We start from the raw sequence: 15,833 nt of genomic DNA, 5'->3' as shown, positions 1-15,833 counted from the left end.
GAATGACAGTGGTTACTGTAATCTGCGAATGAGGAGAACAAATTCGAATTCTGGCTCAACAGATCGTTAGTAAAAAATAAAGAAATAAAAAGGGAGAAATGGCAGTGCATTGAGATATACCTGCGGTTAATCCCTGCTTATCAGATGAGAAGCCATTTACAACGACCCGTTTAGTCCAGCGCCACGACCATACTTTCGCCAAACTGGTGAATTTCGCAAACGCATCTTTCCGACAGAATAGCCATTGTCACCTGTGGAGCAATTTCTCCTGAAATCATACTGCCGGTCGAGAAATAAGCTGCTAAGATGGGTCTGGCAGAAAAAAGAAACTACAAGTAAAAGTCGAATCGTTATGTACCCTCCACCATCGCTCGCTTTTGACAAGTTCTTTGAGTGAATTTTTCAAATACAGAGACCGTCATGTCATGGCTATTAGAAGTCATAACAAACTATCACGTTCAAAATTTCAGACATATCAGGCAATAATTGCGTCATCTAGAAGCTCATTAAATCAAATCTGGAGAACGGGTTTTATGGGAGCTATATCAGATAATTGACCGATTTGGACCATACTCGCCACGTGTCTTACGCTTATAGGTGCAATCCTCGTTGTCACCTAGGTTGATGAAACACGTTCCGATCCATCGAACCGATCGCTGTGGGAACATGATGAACATTAGTTATTTAAGGCGCCAATAACTCGCCTTGTCTTACCGTATTTAAGCAAGGGCCGGTGCTGCCCGACCTCTGACTGAGACTCTTCACTCGATACCGCTGATTGTGCGCCACTTCAGATGCAGCTTTAACGTATAGGGAGCATTCTATTATCAGCAACATGTGGACGCGCCCAGAAGCTCTTAGCAGAGCTTCTCGTAATGACGTTGAACACCACTCCAATGGGAGTTCTGAGTTCAAACCAGTATGGCTGAGAGTTCAAACACTTATGGTCCCGTTAGCGCGCTTCGAAGAATATGTCTACTTTATTTGTCTGAAAAATTGTCTGACGTTCCCGCCGAGATTTGAACCCAGGAGTTCGGCGTCACAGGCGGACATGCTAACCTCTGTGCCATCTTAATTCCAAAATCTTAATTAGCAGAAAAATACTTATTGTGAACAAATTTTGGTTTTAATTGTAAAACACAAAGATAGTGCCCGCATTTACATGGACTATACCAAAGCCATATCAACTACAAACCCTTTGAACTCTAAGCCGAAATTGACATAGTTAGGTGTTTCAAGCTATGCGTTTGACTATGACAGAACATTTCTCCCAATAGCCGAACTCTGAATAGCGTTCTAAGCTCCTCGATCTTCTACGCTTCTTCTAAAATCTCTGGCAGCAAATTCCGAGATGTAATTCACCACCTTATCTTTCCTTCGGGCTGTTAGTCGTCCCGGTTTGAGTGTACCATCATGATCGCCTTTAAAGATGTCTTCGCTGGAACTACTTCATTCATTCTGACAACAAATCCCTAAGTGTCTAGGGTTATCTCATAGACACCTGGAAATTGGGTGCCAGATTAGCGGCCATATACCCAAAGGGCCATATATGCTCTGATACTTTCTGAATTTTTTCTATATTCTTGTCCATATTTGAATATTTAATCCCTGTTTTTGTCGCCAGATCTCTCGTCTCTTCAGGTATCCAAAAAGTTAGTTGAAAAATTATTTTTTCCACAGGGCTGATGTTTATAGCCTGAAAATTTCAACGAAATCGAGTCATTTTTTTAAGCCCATGGGATTAAAAAATGGAAAAAATGGATGGAATCAAATTGATTTTATAAAAGCTTTTGTTAAACTTTTGGTTTCAAGAAATTTTAATGAAAAAAATAATATAATAATCTGTTCCTATATTTTCAAGTTCAAATATATGAAGACTAATTTATGGTATACTGTTTTACAACCTGCATTCAACAACACATTTACATGTTTATTTATTTTTTTATTAAAGTTATCTCCATAGTGCCTTCATTCCTCTTCCAGCATAATCATTTGTTGTGGCAAAACATCCCACAAATCTTTCAACTTGTAACCATCTCGTATGCGCTCCATGGCGAAACCTAATTCCTTGCAATACACCGGTTCCCTCGGTGGTTTCTCTTCGCCCACCATAAGGCTTCCCTCAGCCAAGTAGGTGTTTAATTTCGAATTGATTTCCCTTTCCTGGCGTTCATCGATTTCTTGAAACTCCTCCACTTTGAAATCTTTGCGATACTTGGCATCCGTTTTGGGTTTACGCATATCCTGAGTGTAGACTATACCAAAATTCGGATTTTCCGTATAGACTGTGTGCAGGGAAATTAATTCCCTATAGATTTCCGTTAAACGTTCTATGGGATCTATGCGAAAGCCCAAAACATAACCACCGCCAGTTTCAGCCGTCTGTATAACCAAGGCAGGTCCATATTTTGATTCGCGTATACGTATCTGAAATACAGAAATTTAGTTATTCAATTTGGTTGAGAGCTTAACGGTTTGGAAAATGTGTTACATTGGCTATTTGCATATAGGGCAGACTTATGTTGAATGTATCATTGGCGTCAGCATACCAAACCACGCGAATATTGGTCACCACAAAACTGCCCAAATTTCCCTGATCGCTGCTTAGATTCCATACTCCATTCACTTTGTTGATAACTTGCTCTTGCGGCAAAATAATCAATTGTCCCGACTGCAGAATGGCTCCACGCAATTTTAAGTCACGATACAAATATGTGCGTTGATATAAACTGGAATAGAATTCTTAGCTGAGAAAATTATTGAATTGGAAAAAGAAACCAAACAAAAAGCCTTTAGTGTTGTCAACAAATTACGATGATACAAATTTTTGGAATTTTCAAACAAACTCAAAAATTATTATTTTTAATCAAAACCCAAAACACTCCTACGCGGCGCATACAGACTGAAGTGGAATGCGGATTTTTCATATAGTCGGCGTTGACAAATTTTTTCACAGCTTGTGACTCTGCAATTGCATTCTTTCTTCTGTCAGTTATCAGCTGTTACTTTTAGCTTGCTTTAGAAAAAAAGTGTAAAAAAAGTATATTTGATTAAAGTTCATTCTAAGCTTTATTAAAAATGCATTTACTTTCTTTTAAAAAATCCGCAATTACTTTTTGGGCAACCCAATAGTTGCCACATAAACCGATCTCCCAATTTGACACTCTGAACCACTGGAGGGAGCAATTTTTACTCGATTTGCCTGAAATTTTGGAGGTGGTATTTTTCTATGACTTCTAACAGCCATGGCAAGTACGGTCCATATAGGTCAATAACTTGATGCAGCTCATATATAAATTGAAAAAGTCATTCTAAGAACTTGACAAATGCGATCCATGGTGGAGGATAAAAGTCGGCCCGGCCGAACTTAGCACGCTTTAACTTGTTACTTGTTATACCCACCACCGTAGGATAGGGGTATATTCATTTAGTATATATTTTTCGGATCGTCGTAAAATTCTAAGACGATTTTACGATTTCCGTCTGTTGGAATCACTTGAGATATTGAGCTGAAATTTGACACAGATACGTCTTTTTGATGCACGCTGGTTAAGTTCTTGAATGGGGCCAAATCGGATCATATTTGGATATAGCTGCTATATAGACCGATCTGCCGATAAAGGGTCTAATGCTCATAAATGCTTTATTTTTTATCCGATTTCACTGAAATTTAAAACAGTGGGTTATTTTAAGCCTCCCGACATCTGACCTAAATATGGATTAGATTGGTTCATATTTAGATATAGCTGATCTGCGATAAAGGGTCCGAAGCCCATAAAAGCTTTATTTATTGCCCGATTTCGCTGAAATTTAAAACAGTGGGTTATTTTAAGCCTCCCGACATCTGACCTAATATGGTTCGTACTATATTTTGATATAGCTGCCATATAGACCGATCTCCCGATAAAGAGTCTGAAGACCATAAAAGCTTTATTTTGTATCCGATTTCGCTATAATTTGGAACAGTGCGGAGTTTTAAACCTCCCAACAACCAACCCAAATATGGTACAGATCGGACTATATTTAGATATAGCTGCCATATAGACCGATCTTCCGATAAAGGGTCTCAAGCCCATAAAAGCTTTATTTTTTAACTGATTTCGCTGAAATTTGAAACAGTGAGTTATTTTTCCCCGCCTTACATCCGACCTAAATATGGTTCCGATCGGACTATATTTAGATATAGCTGCACCATATGCCAGCTCGCCGATCTCTCGATAAAGGGTCTCAAGCCCATAAAAACTTTATTTTTTATCCGATTTCGCTGATATTTGAAACAGTGAGTGGTTTAAGGCCTCCTAACAGAAGCCTAAATATAGTTCTGATCGGACTATATTTAGATATAGCTGTCTTATAGACCGATCTGCCGATAAGGGATCTGAAGCTTATAAAAGCTTTATTTTGAAACAGTAAGTAGGTTAAGGCCTCCCAACATCCGACCTAAATATGGTTCAGATCGGTTTATATTGTATTTGGATATAGTTGCCAAAAAGCCCAATATTTTGTTCTACAAAATTGAATAGTGACTTACATATATTAGACCACTCAATGTCCGTGCCGAAATTGTGTGCTTAAGTTATCCAATTGTGACGAAAGGGCGTTTACATATATACCCGAGGTGGTGGGTATCCAAATATCGGATCGGCCGAACTTAATGCCTTTTTACTTGTTTTTCTGATATTCTCGTCGGGATTTAAACCCAGGCGTTTAGAGTAAAAGTCGGTCCTGCTAACCTCTAAGCTGCAGTGGCCACGGGAAGGGATCTCAAAGCCGAATTTTTCACCGATTAAATTCGTCCTAAATCAGGCAGGCATCTGGTATCCGATCAGAACGAAAGGTATTTTGGAAGTAAACTGCATGAAGGGATTATGGTAGATCCGAAATAATTTCAAAATTCGTTGTTTAAAGCAATGAATCCAAATATTGGGTTGCCCAAAAAGTAATTGTGGATTTTTCATATAGTCGGCGTTGACAAATTTTTTCACAGCTTGTGACTCTGTAATTGCATTCTTTCTGCTGTCAGTTATCAGCTGTTACTTTTAGCTTGCTTTAGAAAATAAGTGTAAAAAAAGTATATTTGATTAAAGTTCATTTTAAGTCTTATTAAAAATGCATTTACTTTCTTTTAAAAAATCCGCAATTACTTTCTGGCCAACCCAATATATAAAAGAGGTTTCCATTCTGCATATTAATAAAGAAAAAGCAGCGCAGCGGTTCAAACTCTGCTGGTTATTTAAAAAAATCCAAGTTTTCCTCATACAATTAAATTTTGACTTCAATTCAAAATCAAATTTTCTCATACTTACTTGTATATATCAAAGACACTTTGAAATATGGGTGTATTCTTTCTCTCGGTTTCACCCGACACATCAGTGAATAGAAACTCAAATCGTGTATTTCCACCAATAGCTAAAATATACAAAGCAAGACAATTTCCTCTGGTTTTGCTGTTTGTAATCTTTGTGCTCATATTGGCAATGCGTCCATATCCGATGGCTAAGAAAAACAAAAACTTAATGGCAACAGCAAAGCAAAGGGGGTTTTACTTTAACTTACACAAATTGAATTTCTTATGTACCAAAGAATACCATATCAATCTTAGGTTGGTAGCCAGTAAGCGTCCAGTGTCTCCTGGATTACCTTTGGAGTCCTCTATATAATAAATGGTCGATATAACCTGTTCGCCGTTGCGTAAATGTTTCTGTCTAAGAAAAAAAAGAGGAAAGAAAAACTTTCGGATTTAGGTTTATACAAGCCAAGCTGTTTATCTTCATACACATTGGCCGTATCGAATTTGATTTCCTTATCCTCCCATAGTAGATTGAATGGCTCCAATGAATCCATTGTTATTATTTGTAGATTTTTTTAACAGCTACGATGTTAGGTTTGGACTTTTTATTAACCGAATCCACAACGAATGGAGCCACTGGTTGCCTGGAAACGTTTTCGTCGCCTAGCAATGCTTTTTCAACCCCATCCTTAACCAACGTAAAGAATGGGCAAACGATTGTCATACGATGTACTTTGAGCAGTTTAGAAAAAAATGAGAAGTCTTTAGCGAAATCGGTTCACAGGGGGGTTATTTCAAAATAGGAATCCTGAGAAATGAATAAAATTTGAATCCACAAACAATGCATATTTTAGGAGTTCAAACTCTGAGGTGAAATACCTAGGTTCGAATCTTGGGGAGAAAATCAGAAAAAAATATTTTTCGGTGTTAGTTCTTGCTAGCGACAACATATTGTATATGTCGTATACTACCTGTGAGTAGCTCTGCGACTATTTATATTCGGTGCAATAGCCTTTTCCCACAGGGTAATAAGAGAGTGTTGCTAAAAGATTTTTCCTATATAAACTAATGATCTTGTCTCAGCTAAGGTCATAAGTAAAATAATTTTTGATTGCACCCTCAAGGTTGCGAAGATAATGGATTGCAACTCAACTGTAGTTGCGTTGCCAAAAGATAAAACCATTAAATAACAAGTAAAAATGCATTAAGTTCGGCCGGGCCGATCTTTGGATACCCACCACCTCGGGAATATATGTAAACCCCTTTTCGTCACAATCCGATGAAAATTGGATTACTCATGCACCCAAATTCAACACGGACATTTAGTGGTCTAATAAATATAAATATAATAAATATAAAATAGCTAAGTCCTGTATATCACGTTCGTTAGCCCTTTTTCAGTCATCTCCACTGTCTAAGCTTAGGTTCCAAAGCATTTGTGTAGTTTACGTTAAGGTGGTATTTATGCAATGGCAGCCATCGACTCTGCCACTGAGACGCTTGATACGTACCGGAGCCGGAAATGGATTCTTCATCGGCAAGGGCTGCTGCTTCAGTGCTCAATACACTGCTACAACAAAAACCACCGAGTGAAAAAGTGTTTATATTTTTTAATAATTATTCTGTTTTATCTTAAAAAATGGCTTTTATTATATAAGTAGAATTTCACTTTGAAAATTCAATACTATTTTCATAAAAATAATAATTCGTAGTTTGATTTTAGGGTAATTGGAATATATTCGGTCAATAAGAAAGGATACGTTTAACTAAAAAGAAAAGAAATGGAATCAAAAAATATTTATTTTAACATGTGATAGTGGTTAGGAAAGACAGACAGAAAGTAAAGGGCAATAATTTTATTACTTTTATAAGTGTAGCAAAGTTACAATGAAATATTTAGACAATTTTCGAATACATGTACATAAAACATGCAATACAAAACATAAAATCTTTAAAACATAATCAAATATATATATATGTAAATTTTAAATGGCTACATAAGGCGCATAAATAAAAAAATTTGTAAATATTGCATACAAAAAGTAGGACTATAGATTGGCTTCCTATGAATTAAAAAACAAAAACATTAGACGAAAGTTTACTTTGAAAATAAGTAACTTCAAGAGGATGTACAAAGAAAGAACACTGAATGTACAACAAATGATTTTCGTTTTTAATATCACCACTTGGAAAGTTTGCAAGCCGTATTAAATGACACTATGTCTATATTTGTGTACTGATGATGTTTTGTCTGTTTGGTTTTTCTTTTATAGACTACTATTATTTACATAATGATTTGGGGTTCTGGCACACTGGCAGCTATGCTTTTATGCGGTAGCACTTGTCCTCCATTTATGTATATTTCATCTTTTACAATGACATCTTCACCAAGCACCGTTGTACCCTCTAGACGCACCCAACGTCCCACGATGGAACTCCAGCCCACAATGCAGGAATCCAGCCAGGAATGAGATTTGACCATAGCACCCTTCAGTATGGTGGATCGTTTGATGCATACGCCATCTTCGATGACAGCATCAGGTCCAATTGTGACGTTTGGTCCGATGCGACAACCTTGACCAATTTTTGCCGTAGGATCTACCAAAACATTGCCAACCACACCGGGACCGGTATAGAGTTTTGTTGGCTGTTTTTGCCTCAAAGAGGTGAGATAGAGACACATGCCTAGAAAGAGAAAAAGTTTACATGAAAAATTACTTACTTATAAGAGAAAATATAGATATATAATTAGAGGGGCGGCATTCCTGAGATTGGCTGCCAATTTTATGTATAGTATTTTTATTATAGTTAATAATAACTCTATTGAGTACCCTTTAATTCAGAACGATCTACATGTCTTGGGACCCCAGACGCTAAATAGTTGTATCACATTTGTTATCTACTCCCAAATACTTTTCATTTGAGTAGCATATTGTCTCGATCAACTCACATTTCAGTTGGGGTGGAGCCGTTGGCGTAAGGAGCTTGGTCCGCTCCCCCTCCGATATCAAAGAAGTAAAACCATGCCACACAATCTATGAAAATTTCAAGAAAATCAGTTCAGCCCTTTTCGTGTCTATACGTAACAAAAAACAAAGAGGCAAGTCCGGCAAGGGATCTTTGAGCCGGACCTTTGCGATTCACCGTTATCATGAGAAGCTCCGTTGAAAGCTATCGGGCTTTTCCCTAATTGCTGATAGTGGAGTGCTCTGTAGGAGAAGATCGTGTGGAGAGTCTCAGTGAGAGTCCGGTCGGCACCAGCTCCAGCCTAAATACTGAATGCCTGCTATACTCGAGTTATTGGTATCCAGTGATACCGTTGTGACCCCAAACGGCCATTTTGAGCCTTTTTTGTGAACCTTAACACTTTTGATACCCTTTTTAATCAATACCATATTTTGGCCTTTTTTAATTTTTGCTTGAATTCTTCTTTGTTTACATTTCTTGTGCCTTGTTACGACATAATGTTTTCTATTACGTTATACCGTTAAATCTACTAACATGTTTGTATTAGATTCGTTCGCCAATTTATCGATAACAGCTGGGGCCGAATTACCGCATACGTGAGCGAGTAAAATCTTTCGAAATCCCTCTGTTGTGAGTTATGCATTTCTTTATTTAAACACAATTTTTGAAATTTAAATTGCTCCCTCTAGAGGCTCAGGAAGTCAAAACCCCAGATCGGTTTATATGAAAGCTATATCAGATTATAGACCGATTTCAACCATACTTAGCACAGTCGTTGGAAGTCATAACAAAACAACTCATGCAAAATTTGAGCCAAATCGGATAGGAATTACGCCTTCTTGTGGGTCGATTTATATGACAGCTGTATCAGGTTATGAACCGATTTGAACCATACCTAGCTCATTTGCTGAAAGTCATAACGAGACACCTCGTCCAAAAATTTCAGCCAAATCGTAAAGGAATTGTGCCCTCTAGAGGCTTAATAAGTCAAGACCCCAGATCGGTTTATATTACAGCTATATCAGGTTATGGACCAATTTCAACCATACTTTGCACAGTTGTTGGAAATCATAATAAAACACCTCATGCAAAATTTCAGCCAAATCGGATAAGAATAGCGTCCTCTAATGGCTCAAGAAGTTAAGATCCAAGATCGGTTTATATGGTAGCTAAATTAAAGCATGGACCGATATAGCCCACTTAAAATCCCAACCCAACTACACTAATAGGAAGTATTTGTGCAAAATTTCAAGAGGCCAGCTTTCAACAGACAGGCGGACATGGGTAGATCGACTTAAAATGTCAAGACAATCAAAAAATATATACTTGATGGGGTCTTAGACGAATATTTCGAGGAGTTACAAACAGAATGAAATGGAGGACAACGTAGCGCAGAGGTTTGCATGTCCGCCTATAACGCTGAACACCCGGGATCGAATCCTGGCGACACCATCAGAAAAAACATTTTTCAGCGGTGGTTTTCCCCTCCTAATGCTAGCCGCAGGCCATCGGCTATTTAAATAGACCAAAAGGGTAAACATTGAGGTTTTTAAAAAGCGTCAAAAAAGGGTATTTCGGCTATAAAATGGAGGCCCCTTATCATTGAACTCTAACTTGAATCGGACTGCACTCATTGATATGTGAAAAGTTAGCCTCCTAAGTGGAATGTTCATGGGCAAAAAATTTGCATTTTTTTCAAACAGAATGACGAAATTAGTATATCCCCATCCTATGGCGGACGGTATAAAAAAGTTGAATTGCCCGGTGGCAGCGATCAATTGGAAAAAAATCTGAATGAATTATTCAAAACAGGCTCGGAATTAGATGTCAAACTTGATTTAGAGCCAAGAAATATTGACCAACAGTAATTGTCCTTGAAAAGAATTTTCCCGATTTTTGGCAATGTCAGTATGTGAATTTGCCCAAGAACCACTTAGTAAAGAAGTTTATACGGTAAATGTACACATATAAGTATTAATTAGGTTAATATGTACCTCACAAGTGTCGCCAGGACTAAGAGGAGGAGAAGGTCATAACCACCGCTGACCTTTTTTTTAATTTTTTCGTCCGTGATTTGAATCCAGACTTTCATCGTCAAAGGCGGGCATGCTAACCTTTGAGATGTTAAGGAACAGGGGCAAACTTCTCGAAAATCGGTGGGTGCTCACCGATTTAAGTTTAAGCTCAAGGATAATGGACTTCCTTTTTATAGCCGAAATACCCTTTTTTGACGCTTTTTAAAAACCTTAATGGTTACTCTTTTGGTGTATTTAAAGAGCCGATGGCCTGCGGCTATCGGTCCTATGGACCTACCTTCGTATGCAAATATGTGGGTACAACAACAACAGCTAGATTGACGAAAAAGGCCATTCGATCTTAGAGAACGCCAGCTGATATTGGCCCGTTCTGCTACACCTTCTATTGCAATTTTAGAAACCAAAGTTTCTTTTGAAAAACACTGGATAACAGATTAGTTGTATTCTCTCAAATATATTTCATTTGAGTTCCACATTGCTATGATTCGTCCACATATTCCTTAGGGGGGTATTTGGGTTTAGGGCGGCACTTCATACACTTGACCCTTAATTTGGATACCAAAGTTTTGTTTTTAATTTACTATAAGAGAGCATATCAAATTTCGTTTATAGTAAAGGGAAGAGACGCACCACTTCAGATAAAAAAAAAGTCAAGTCACCTTTTTTTCGCCACAGGACCATTTTACACCATCTGTGAAAATCTCAAGAAAATTGCATCAGCTGATTGATATTTATATATAAGAATATATTTTTTTGGATCAAAATTTGGAGACGGCAAAAAGAAAAAATATTTTTTACATCCATATTTTTTATTTGCGAGGTTTTTAACCATAAGCTTTTGCAGATGTCCAAAGACAATAGTACTGACGATAATTCCGGTCAGGGTGTAACATTGATAGGAAATATTCTCGATGAAACGTATATGCTCCTTATAATCGCAAACCTTGCACCAACTACTACTACTAACTTTCCAGCCGGCAGTCAATCCGGTACATAGATTGACCTGATGAATTCCTTCATCGACAAGGGCTGCCGACTCAGTGTACCACACACTGCTACTACAACAACTAAATTTTCCATGAACATTCCATTAACTAACAGGGGATATTTCTCTCTTATCAATGAGTTCATTCCGATAAGGGGCCTCCTTTTTTATGCCAAGTCCGAACGGCTTGCCGCATAGCGACACCACTTGGTAGAGAAACTTTAACAAGGGAGGATACCTCAAAAATGTAGCCAGCATTAGTAAGCCAGGATTTGAAACTAGACGCTCGGCGTCATAGGCAGACATGCTAACCTCTGCGTCACGGTGGCCTCCAAACCTTGTAGAAATTTGTAACTCTCCAGCGCGATTAGATCTTTAAATCTAATATTGCAATTACCAGCAAAAGCCCCTATCTGTATGCTACTCAACTTTCCCAGACTCTGTACTCTCTGGCATTATTGTACCCCTCATTGGTGCAAGTTTAGGTTAGGTAAGAGTGGCAGTCCTTTACAGTCACACTTAGACAATTTTAAGTCCATTGTGATGCCACAGGTCGAGGCTTGGTAGGTAATCCAAGCACGCTACCAACTCGGCTACCGGAGCGCCCATTGGCGCAATCATTGCGGACTTTTTTGATGTTACTAAGAAATTCGAACAGAGTTTGCTGCTCACCAACTCTATAGTGGCTTTTTTATAAATAGGCATACTTTAACGTTACAATAGAATCTGCAATTTCTTCTACTCATATTTATTAGTCTACATGAAAGAGAGATATGAAGAAGACAACAGAAACAAAACTTTTAACGAGAATTGATAAGAAAACATATCAACAATAATTACAAAAAAACCGAACTGAATTAAACTGATCAAAGAGTCATGGTGGCCTTGATAGAATTGCTAACGCAAAAATTATCTATAATATTAATTTTAAACATAATAACACTTGGCAAAGCATTTAATGATTGACCAATTACTTGGAAATCAGCTACATCAGCTACAAAAAATTAAATTTGACCAAGTATGCCAAAGTAATTCTGAAAGCGATATCCTAAAAGATTAAAATAATCATAATGTTTGCTTTTATTAGGGTATAACCACCGCTGACAAATATTTCGCATAAAAGTACTCAAAAAACATCTAAAAATAGTTTACAGAGGAAATCCAATACAAATGTTTAAGGTAATTTCCCTGCATTTAGCTTTTTTGCTCTTGTAGATAACAATAAATAGAAATATAGGAAACGATTGCCATAGGCATCGAAATCCATTCGTCAAAATTTTAGCTGGCAAATGTTATCTTCACATGAAAATTAAATAAAGAACATAAACAGTACGATTGTGACTCATTGTAAATTTACTGAAAATTTTTAAAAATATATGCTGAACGTGTAACATTAGTAGCCACATGCATACACAACTACAAAAGCAGTTTGGCACGTAGTACGTATATTGCACCATACGGGTATTAAATTAAAACCAAACAGCTGCTCAAATCTGTTCCATTCATTGTAAGTCTGTGATAACTTCCCTGCCTAAGACCTTTCCCTTTTGCGGCTTTAGTAAGGGCGAAATGACTTTATTTACCTGTTAGGAAATCCTTGGGCTGGCCAATATCCATCCAAAAACCTGGCAGCTCCATAGCGTAGAGTTCTTGCTGATCAGCCATTACTGGAAAAACTTCTTTTTCTATTGATGTGGGCTTCACTTCGATACGATCCAAAATGGAGGGGTTAAAAATATAAATGCCTGCATTGATTTTATTGCTTATAAACTCTTGGGGTTTTTCGATGAAACTCTTAATGCAGCCTTCTTCATCGTACAAAACAACACCATATTTGGAAGGTTCCTCCACCTTGGTCACAACTATGGTACCTTCTTTGCCATGATTTCTATGAAATTGTTCGAGTTGCTTGAATGGGAAATCACATATGACATCGGAATTTAAAACATAAAATGGCTCTGTACTGGCATTGAGTATGTGTTTTGCCAATGCCAAGGGGCCAGCTGTGCCCAGTGGTTCGGTTTCATGTGAAAATATCAATTCAACTCCTAGTTTTTCAGCCTCTAGCTTTAGTTCTTTTTCCATTTGTTCGGCGCGATAAGAGACGGCCAAAATAACCTGAATGAAGCAGAGGTCAAACAATGAGAAACAATAATGTACAGTTAGGCATTTATTCCGCTTAGCCAGCCCTCTACAAGACCCCCAGTTTACATACCTGTGTGCATCCCGCACTGACCAACGCCTCCAACTGGTGCAACAATATAGGTTTATTGGCAAATTCCACCAACGGTTTAGGTGTACTCAATGTAAGAGGCCGTAGACGAGTTCCATAGCCTCCAACTAAAATCAAGGCTCTGGTACCTTTTGTTATTTGGGGTGAGGAACCGCACATGATTCCAAGAGTTTTAGCACTGATTTCTGATAAATAATTCAATGATGTTTTGATGTTTTCACAACGATTATGACACGTCAGTCTTTTGCTGCAGTGTGATGGTGGTGGTAATGAAATTTTCCCTCAGCGTTTTCCTTCTTATCCACAACTAATAGAACGGTTAACTGACTTGTTGTTTATTACCAACAAATGGAAGAACTAATATTCTATGAAGGCGGCAGCTCGCATTGATAAGAATGTTTAATCAATGAAGCAACAACAAAAATTTGGTGTATTGTATTCTGCCGGTTATTGTTATTGGATGGTGTTGTATGTCGTCTCTCATTCGATTAGAAAGAGAAAGTGCATATAAAACAGGTCTAACCGATTGGTTTATTTGCATACAATAAAATAATTTATGAAAAGATGGGAATTATTTCTTTGAGAAGAAACTTTTTCGAGTAACAAACTTATTACTTATTATTGAAATTGACGTCTCGCTAACTCTCGATAACAAAAAATTTATAACTCACAGGGTGACACAAAGTGAAAAAAATTTAACAAGTACGAAAATTATCAACCATTGCCTGTCGCTAGCGATGGTAGAAAATTATAATTTTAGCCAACGACTTCCATCCTGGAGGCCAGAATAAGCCTCTGTACACAATGATATTAGCGTAATTTGATAGAGGAATATAATACTAACAATTTGGTGTATAACTTAAGTCAGGGTCACGCCAAGTCCAAGCAAAGTTTCCCAGATTCCATTTTGACATTGGTGGTCAAAACACTATTTCCAGCCTGAAGACCTCCAGTATAAGTGACTTTTTAAATTTGGACAGCAAAGTCTCCTGATACCGCATACTTAATACAAGACAATACGATTGGATTGGACAAACGGACATGCAGTTACAGGACTGGAAACTTTTAAAAATAAAAGAAAAACTATAAATATAAATAAGTGTGTAAGGCAGGACATACATCAGGTTTTGTTTGATTTAACGCCAGAACTTTGAAGAGCAAACATTCAGCAGTAGGATGAGGCCTAGGAAGTTTTGTTCGTAGAGAAACTTAGAAGCCATTGCTCCCACATTTGGAGTGTTTTATTTACCAGTCTAGCAGATTCGCTAGATTATTGATAAATAAAAAACTCTCCCGCTATAAGCTTTGTGCTATAGCAGTGGAAGCATTAACACACATCCGAAATAATCAAATATAAACAAACAAAATAGGTAATTTAATTTTTTTTAAATAAATGTGTCTGGGGGATCATGAATGTGTTAGTAAAAATCCTAAGAAATTTTGCCATTCGAGAACGTTTTATCATTGAATAAATATGTTGCGTTCTTCATCTTTTAGTTTAGTCACCACATGTTTTAGTAATCAGCGATGGTTACCGGCGATAAAACTTGCCGTTTAGCTAATCGGGGATAGTATTTTTCTCCATACAAGCTAAGCGAGAAAATCCGCTTAATGGTTAAATAAAACACCCTTATTGATGTCCCCTAAATCTAACTACCTTTCATTGGATTCGATTCAAATGAAAGGTAGTTAGCCTTGATCGGCTAATATGTCCATTTTGGGGGGATTTTTGGACTGCATTGATGCTTAGACTGCATTTTTTTATATATTCGGAAACTACGTCTCAATACTTTTCATTTGAACGTCATATTTACATGAACGTCCATATGTCTCTTTGGAATAGTTTTGAGCGTGAAGCGGCCTCCTGTGTAGAGCTGGCAAACTACCAGTAATCGCAACATCCGATAGTTTTAATAAAAAATATCGATACCAGTTGGAAGTCATGAGAGAAATCATTGTACAAAATGTTAGTCTAGTGAGATGAAAATTGCGTTCTCTATAGGCGCAATTTATCTTAAAGGATACATTCAGCGTCGGATTGCTTATTTTTGTTTAGTTTTGCAAATAAATTAACTTTTGCAATAGTATCCATCGGAAAAATTTCAATCGATATTCAGTTATAAAATTAAATATCGATAGTGCCATCAATATTTTGCCAGCTCTATTCATGGGTACATATGCTGAGTTCACATGGAACATCTGATGGTTGGTCATTGCAATAATATTGGTGAAAATAAAGGTGTACTCGTCACATACACATACCCAAGATATATTCATTAACCAACAACAAAATATTGAATACACTATCTGTCGAAATCAGTG

General features: G+C 37.4%; 2 protein-coding genes across 4 annotated transcripts; both read right to left on the bottom strand.

Annotated features, from left to right (window-relative positions):
- Nucleotides 1-1,835: 1,835 nt before the first annotated feature.
- Nucleotides 1,836-5,861, bottom strand: LOC106094907 (Bardet-Biedl syndrome 5 protein homolog). Its single transcript, XM_013262178.2, has 5 exons — nucleotides 5,777-5,861; nucleotides 5,557-5,705; nucleotides 5,307-5,496; nucleotides 2,492-2,729; nucleotides 1,836-2,427 (listed from the first exon to the last, which is right to left on the bottom strand). The coding sequence occupies exons 1-5, from the start codon at nucleotides 5,842-5,844 to the stop codon at nucleotides 1,969-1,971; spliced, it is 1,104 nt and encodes a 367-aa protein (XP_013117632.1). The 5' UTR covers nucleotides 5,845-5,861; the 3' UTR covers nucleotides 1,836-1,968.
- An 804-nt stretch (nucleotides 5,862-6,665) lies between these two features.
- LOC106094673 (mannose-1-phosphate guanyltransferase beta) lies at nucleotides 6,666-14,152 on the bottom strand. Of its 3 annotated transcripts, none has more exons than XM_013261940.2 (4): nucleotides 13,494-14,152; nucleotides 12,862-13,396; nucleotides 7,579-7,975; nucleotides 6,666-6,857 (listed from the first exon to the last, which is right to left on the bottom strand). In XM_013261940.2, exons 1-4 carry the CDS (start codon nucleotides 13,668-13,670, stop codon nucleotides 6,692-6,694), a joined length of 1,275 nt encoding a protein of 424 aa, XP_013117394.2. In that variant the 5' UTR covers nucleotides 13,671-14,152; the 3' UTR covers nucleotides 6,666-6,691. The 3 variants fall into 3 exon arrangements, with proteins under 3 accessions (XP_013117394.2, XP_013117528.1, XP_013117460.1); XM_013262074.2 differs by lacking the exon at nucleotides 6,666-6,857 and adding an exon at nucleotides 6,944-7,056 and having other exon boundaries at nucleotides 13,494-14,150; XM_013262006.2 differs by lacking the exon at nucleotides 6,666-6,857 and having other exon boundaries at nucleotides 7,361-7,975; nucleotides 13,494-14,149.
- Between the last annotated feature and the right edge of the window lie 1,681 nt (nucleotides 14,153-15,833).

Source organism: Stomoxys calcitrans, chromosome 2 (genome assembly GCF_963082655.1).
Source record: "Stomoxys calcitrans chromosome 2, idStoCalc2.1, whole genome shotgun sequence".
NCBI classification, from domain to species: domain Eukaryota; kingdom Metazoa; phylum Arthropoda; class Insecta; order Diptera; family Muscidae; genus Stomoxys; species Stomoxys calcitrans.
This window is presented reverse-complemented; position numbering and strand designations above follow the sequence as displayed.